Genomic DNA, 7,512 nt, shown 5'->3' with positions numbered 1-7,512 from the left:
CAGGTATTTAACAAAGTTTATAACAGACACCGACCTTTACATCTTCAGGTATTTAACAAAGTTTATAACAGACACCGACCTTTACATCTTCAGGTATTTAACAAAGTTTATAACAGACACCGACTTTTACATCTTCAGGTATTTAACAAAGTTTATAACAGACACCGACCTTTACATCTTTAAGTATTTAACAAAGTTTATAACAGACACCGACATTTACATCTTCAGGTATTTAACACGAATACACTTTGGTTTTCAGCATCTTCGTACATATGTATATTTTTTTTAACTTCCAATAAACAAATTTTTTTTCTGTTTGGTATTAAAATACTTTAAACTCAATACTGTGCCCTAAATGTACAGTTTCTTCTACATTTTTTTTTATCTCTTCGAAACAGGAATTTCAAAATAGCAGATGTTGCCGTAAGTGATGCCAGCTGATCGAGACAGCAGTAGCGCCACCAGTGGGAAAAGTGTCCCCAATGGCACAACGACAAGAGTAGTTACAAAAAGAGTAGAGCCAGCACCACCCATAGAGATTGTAAGTTAACATGTGGTATCTTCATAGAGTATCTCATAAAAAAAGTGAATACTATATCTCATTGGGCTTTGCCTTGAAGTTTAATCGTTACATTTAAATATACTCTTTTGAGATAGATTAATTACACGTGAGAAACTAAAGTTTCCCAGTTGCGCAAGAATACTAAAAAAAAAAAAGAAAATACACAAATGTTCAATAGATGGCGCCAGCAGTTACCCCTTCCACGAACTGAGCAGCTTACTGTACTTTTTGTCTTAACTTGTAAACATTCTTTTTTTTTTTTGCACGAGATCTTATTCTTCGTTTATTCACATTGTTTAACCTGAAGTTTTAATTGTTTTTTTTTCTTTCCTAGTTACCCGACGGCACTCCAACATCAAAATATGGTAAGTGTCATACTTAGTTAATATGATAATACTGTTGGTTTACCGGCGCTAGACATTCCTGGACGTTACATACAAATAAACAACACATGGTGTTTTATCTGGTATCAAAATCCAGATAGAACACCACTTAAAAGATTAAACACTCAAATAAAATAGTTACTATGTAGTAACAAAATTAGTTGTATCCACTTTCATCCAGAAATGATTAGTAGTTGATATTCAAACAGCTTTTAGTGAGGTTCGTTTGAAAAAAAAATCTCAAAAAAGAACAACAAAAAAGCATAGACATAACTAGTAAGCTCACTTTCACTGAGAAGAGACACCTGGTGATAGATTATGTCACTTGAAAATTTAAATAAATCTTACCAGACAAACAAAATTGAAGAAGGTAACGCCGAAAATATCGTTAACCGAGAGGGTACCCAACTGACAAAACAATGCATTCCAATCTTTACAAGTAGTTACGTTAAAAAAAATTATATTTAATCAGTTATACTGATGGCCATGTTGATGTTTAGTTTCGATCTTAGTTCATAGCTTGTTCTGATTGGAAGTTAATGTTAAATAGTATGTTTTATCTTAATTACTGCATGTATGTTGATGTATAAGGTTATTTTGAATAACCACTATGTTTAATATTTTTCATTCAGACTTGTAGTATTTATCACTGTATCTCGGGATTGATGACAACACGTGAATTACTCTAGCGTTCAGGACTGGGTGCTCTTGTACAAGTTATCACAGTTCCTACTTTTTATTATGTGGTTTTATAAATAATACGGTCAATATTACATCTTCGGTTTCTATATATTTTTAGAGGAATGGACAACATCCAGGAAGATTGTTAATCACAAAACCAGACAGGTATGAAAGAAATGAATTTTTTCCAAGAATTTTGATGCACTACTTTTGTGTGCGCAACTGTCTTCCCTCTGCGCTCGCAAATTTTTACATACTTTTTCCAAATGTATGTTCTACAGAGTGTCTACAGTTGACTGCAATAGCTGTATTATGTTTATATAAGGATATATATTTAAGTGTTAACGAATTTTGCATATTTCATTTAGTGGCCGCTAGATGGCGGCACTAGCAGTATTACGATTGAATGGGCTTCACAATGGACTATCTGTTCTTCTGGCGTTGTAAGTCCGCAGACATACCGCTGTGCCACTTGGGAGCCGAATTAAATATAATTTGTTTTCTTTTTTTTATGATAATTCTTACTCTAAAATTTGATTTGTAAATAATTTAAATAGCACTGATAATAATTAAAATTTCACACTATAATAGTCGGTACTCATGAAAATTTATAATATAAATATCGTCTAAAATACTTCTGTATATCTCTCGTATCCCAACTATGCTGATGAGACCTCGTCGGCACTGGATATGGCACATGTAGTGTGGTTGACATATTATAAGATATTCTTCGTTTTGATTCATAAGTTCTTAGAATTATACAATGAATTGTTGTTTTCAGTAAAATATTTCCATTTTCAATGTTATACGATGTTTTGTTAATTTTAATCTTATGAAATATTTTAATGTAAGATGAATAACATCACTAGGTAGAGACGCGAGTGCAGCGCCAGTTGGTTTACGAAGATGGAAAAGTTGTAGCTGATAGTGGACCTCAGATCTCTACTAAAACTACAGAAGACAATCGTAAAGAAGAAACCGAAAACACAGATGTAAGGATGGGATCACTTTGTCCAACAGTGATAACTGGTAGATGTAAAAATGAACTGTAATAATGCAGATGAGTCGTAAAAGTTTGTTGTAAACAGCTTCCCTGTATTCATTGCACAACGTTCTTTGTTAATGTAGTAACCTATATTTTTATTGTTGTAATTTATTTGTTAACTAGAGGACGTAGAATGCCTAAACAGTTCTAAGGATGTGACGTCAAATTTTTATTCTAGTATATTGGTAGATATATTATAAATACGAGATAGTTGTTAGGTGGGTAGATTGATTTCAAGGCAGAGAGTGAACCAGTCAGTGTGTGTGAGCTATTACGGTTACAAATAAGTTGATTTGTTTTACACTAGTTAGAATCGTTTGTAACGTAGGCCTACAACAAATTACAGCAATGTACAATTATTAAAGTAATTTATTATCGTTACGTGAAGTGGATGTTGAGTTATTTGCACGAGATAATTGAAAAGAACCCGCTAACGAAAGAACTATGCTATCACATTAATATAAATACTGTGGTGGACTTGTACATCAATTTTGAAACTAAAACTTTTAATTTACAAGCAATACAGCAGTTATTAGAATTCTTAGATATAGTTTTGTTTTAATTCACTTTACAAGCTAACAAGAATATACTACCCTCTCTTTTTTTTAGCATAAGTCCACGGGTGGAGAAAATCTGGGTCCTCATTACATTGCTGACCCTGGTTCAGTGCGAGTAATTACAGAGAAAACTGAATCACGTCAAACCACGAGGGAGAAGAAAGAAGAAAATGTGGAACTGCACGATGAAGGTTTCCGGGAACTGACAGGCACAGTAAGTACATAATTATTACAAACTGGATAAGCAACAGTTGCAATTTGAGTAGCTTTAAAGATGCACGCAGGTTTATTCCTTTATGCCATTTTAGAATGAATTATTATTATTTATAAAGAATAAACGAGAAAATTATATAAGAAATTTAAAGTAAATATTTGTATTTTACAACTTTCATTTCTTTTTAATTAATTTCTAGGATCTTCACCAGAAGGCACTGGGAGCTCCTGATCATGAACTTTTCAGTCGAGAAATTGATGTCAGAAAACCATTCCCAGGGAAAGTCACTCATTACTCTTGTCGTGGTCAGAAAGTGACAGATAAAGAGGAAGTTAATGAAGTATCCGAGTGGAAGGACGGGGAAATGACAACAGAGACCACTACTACACGGCATCATGAAGAACAGCATGACGAAGAAGTTCCTGAGGACGAAACCGACGAGTCGGCGATGCCAGAAATATCCACGGAAACAATAAACAACATTGAGTACTATGGAGATAACATCAACCAGGAGAGTTTGACTGAAAAACTAAAACGAGAGAAAAAAGAGAGTCTCAGACAAGTACTTTCTTCAGAGCGACAGGATGAAGTCTCCAAAACTACAGTGGATGTAGAACAAGAGGATGCCATCAAGAAAATTGAAACAAACCATTGGGTAAAGAGCCATTTTGGCTCGAATAATGGCAATGACTATGGACCAGCAACCACTAAAACGGCTAAAAATGTTATTCACATTCAACTGGTCAATAATTCCAAACCTCCCTCTTGTGTCCGAATGGATAAAAATTTGGTAGAATATAGGAATACTTCGAAATGCTCTCAAGAAGAATCGCTTTCTTCCTCAGAAGGATGGACTTGTGACAAAAATAAACATTTTCTAGGGGTATCCGAATGGGATTCGAATCCTCGTAGACTTTCTGAAGTTCTAACTTCTTCTTCGCCATCACATAAAGAAAATACCAAATCTATCTCACCAGCAAACTCATGGAAAGATAACTCCAATTACGGTTCATCCATCTATCTGACAACCACGAGTTCACCAAAATGTGATTCAACATCTTTGAGGAAACACTCTAACCCATGGAGGTCGACCTCTGTTATCAGAGACGACTTCTGCAGAACATCTCTGGATGATCAGAAGGAAGATTCTCATACACACAATAGGCATGAGCCTTTCCACTCAAACAACAATTCTTTTGATAGATCCAAGATTCACGGGTCTCACTCCCCAAGGGATACTCCTCGAATGTTTACAATGTCTGATGAATCCGGAGCTCCCAGAAACTCTTCTTTCGTGAAAGAAGATTTTGATCATACCCTGCCACGAGATACAAAATTTAAGAGTGAACCATATATCAGTTATTTTTACACCTCAGTGAAATCTTCCCCTCAAGATAGTGACAGGAAAGATAGCGGTGTCCAAGTGGATCTTTTGGAAAACAGTCATTGTGTAACATTACCTTGGCAATCTCCAGTGCATCCTTTGAGGGTTTTTGACGAAAGAGATATCCAAACTTTACCAAGAGCTATTTCTAAGAACCCTCAACAAGAGCAAACAAAACATGTTGCGGCAAGGACACCTCGATCTTTCTACTTTGGAGACGAATGTGACATCAGCTTCCACAATGATAGTAAAAATAAAATATATCAATCTCAAAATTTTGAGGAAACCAACAGTCACACACGATTGTTAAACCTGAACAACGGTAACCTTGAGCAGCCGGACGGTCATTACACAATAGAACAAAAAGTCAAAATAAAGGACAATCCCCAAAAGTCGTCCATTCTTTTAAATACAGGAGATCTAAAGAGTCCCCATTACAAAACTGAACTAGACTGCAGTACTGATGATAACTTTGGGAATCAAAATCACTATTGCAAAGTGATGAACAGTGATGCATCTGGAAGAAAAGATTCCTATCATCATAATATTTATAGCAACATAACTCACGGGAATAATCAAAACGGAAATGACGTCACAATCACTTCTGTCAGTCATGAAAAACGTAAAGAGTTCATGCAAGGTCTTCTTGACTCTGCTACTCCAGAAAATGATATTATTTATTCGATACCTTCAAAAAATGATATGAAAAGACGACAACATCAATGCTCTCCTCCACCTCCACTCCCCCATATTGAAAAAACTTCTTCCACTCCCCCACCAAGTCTTACGAAAGTAGATTATTCACCATCTGAATCAGAAGAAGAGGCTCATCCACGCCCGATCCCACCTCCCCCAGCTGGAGGACTGTTTGATAATAATACTCTTCCGAAGTTTCGTTCAGAGAAAAGTCCCATTAGTGCTCCAGTGACTAAAGCCTCTTCGACTACAACACTGGAAATCAAAGGAGTGTCCAGTAATGCCGGTACAACGCTTTCACCAAATAACACTCATCACGAACGTGGGGGATTCGACGTACCTGTCAGGCCACCTCGCAGGCCTAAAGCAGTGGTGGTCGAAGTTCGAGACTGGGATAACAGATAAACATTTTTTGTCGATAAAAAGCCTACTAGTGCTGTAATATCAAATATTAGGCTTAACAAGACATAACTTATAATTTTAGAGGTCAGATGAAAAACAACACTGGATGAAATATTACCCCGATAAAAGTCAGTTCACATTCCCATGCTGTTACAGCTTGGAACAAAGTACCTTCATTATAGTTAGACAAACAGATGTTCTCGTGTAGTTTAGATAAAGTGTTTATTGCTGTGATGAAGCTGTACAGAGTTTAACCTACCTTGTCGTAAAATTTATATATATAAAACTAAAGTATGTATCATTGTGAACAGGCCCGTAGCCAGAGGAGGAGTTCGAAGAATGTGACCAAATCCCCACTGGCTAAAAAAGGTCACCCAATGTAGAATAATGTAGAAAAATAATAAGTCTCGCCATTCAATTGTGATTTATAATTGATTATAATTAATACCAATATTAATAGTAATAATGTTACTTATTTAATACTGAGAAATCTATAGAGTTTAGGCCTGAAGATGTTCCCCACTAATTCATAATTACTAAAAATAATAATGTTACTTACTTAATACTGAGAATATTTTAGAGCTTAGGCCTAAAGACGTTTTCTACTAACTTATGGGTACTAATAGTAACAATACAAATGTTACTTACTTAATACTGAGAATATTTTAGAGCTTAGGCCTAAAGACGTTTTCTACTAACTTATGGGTACTAATAGTAACAATACAAATGTTACTTACTTAATACTGAGAATATTTTAGAGCTTAGGCCTAAAGACGTTTTCTACTAACTTATAGTACTAATAGTAACAATACAAATGTTATTTATTTAATACTGAGAATACCATAGAGTTTAAAGACGTACGCTAGAGAAATAAATAAAATATTGAAAAACTTACTGCTTTTCGAAACTTGGTACTCAAAATAGATCATACAAATTTAGTTTCTAGTTTTCAGTGTTCCTACATAAAACCACGTTAGTGCCTTATGCTTGCTAGCTAACACTAAACAAAAAGGTCATTTGATTTTAGGAATAGACCCGCCCTCATCTGTCATACCATGGTTACGGGCCTTTTGAAGGTTCGTCATGTAGATAATGAAACAAGACTAATAAAAAAATGTTTACCAATTTTTGAGATAGGCTAACACTAAAGATTTGTAAAATGTGAACAGCTAACAAACTATTTCTACAGTTTAGAGAACCCAGTGGTAATATATATATATATATATATATTTCTGTGCATGTTCTTTAGGCCTAACAATTCCTTAGTAAATATGGATTTTATATGTGTTTATTTTAAAATTATGAAATTATTAGGCCTATGTAGTTATTTGTTATTAAAAATTTTGATAATATAAACTAATGAAAATGTGTTGAGTTTGATTGCTATTGCTGTAGAGACTAAGTTCATATCACTGAAGCCGATTCTACGTTTTGAAAATTTATTTTGTGTCACGAGTTATGCAATACATTTTGTGCCGTTACTGGAATAATTCCATTTTTTAAAAATGCATTTTGTGTCACGAGTCACGTAATAGGCCTACTTTTTCTCTCAAGTCACACAATACATATTTTGTTACGTGTCACATTT

The 7,512-nt window shown here is 34.7% G+C and overlaps 1 protein-coding gene across 1 annotated transcript; it reads left to right on the top strand.

Annotated features, from left to right (window-relative positions):
* The first annotated feature begins 401 nt into the window (after window positions 1-401).
* Window positions 402-7,228, top strand: LOC106474839. Its single transcript, XM_013935533.2, has 6 exons — window positions 402-541; window positions 897-927; window positions 1,745-1,791; window positions 2,496-2,618; window positions 3,281-3,442; window positions 3,642-7,228. Exons 1-6 carry the CDS (start codon window positions 431-433, stop codon window positions 5,925-5,927), a joined length of 2,760 nt encoding a protein of 919 aa, XP_013790987.1. The 5' UTR covers window positions 402-430; the 3' UTR covers window positions 5,928-7,228.
* The last annotated feature ends 284 nt before the right edge of the window (window positions 7,229-7,512 follow it).

This window comes from Limulus polyphemus, unplaced genomic scaffold (genome assembly GCF_000517525.1).
Source record: "Limulus polyphemus unplaced genomic scaffold, Limulus_polyphemus-2.1.2 Scaffold7751, whole genome shotgun sequence".
NCBI lineage: Eukaryota > Metazoa > Arthropoda > Merostomata > Xiphosura > Limulidae > Limulus > Limulus polyphemus.
Note: the sequence above shows the minus strand (reverse complement) of the source record. Positions and strands in the feature narration are given on the sequence as shown.

Bases quoted from the DNA above. Each gene is read 5' to 3' on its own strand.
- LOC106474839 (XM_013935533.2), top strand. From the start codon at position 431: ATGCCAGCTGATCGAGACAGCAGTAGCGCCACCAGTGGGAAAAGTGTC. The intron at 542-896 runs GTAAGTTAACAT...TTTCTTTCCTAG, and splicing joins CAGCACCACCCATAGAGATT to TTACCCGACGGCACTCCAAC. The intron at 928-1,744 runs GTAAGTGTCATA...ATATATTTTTAG, and splicing joins CACTCCAACATCAAAATATG to AGGAATGGACAACATCCAGG.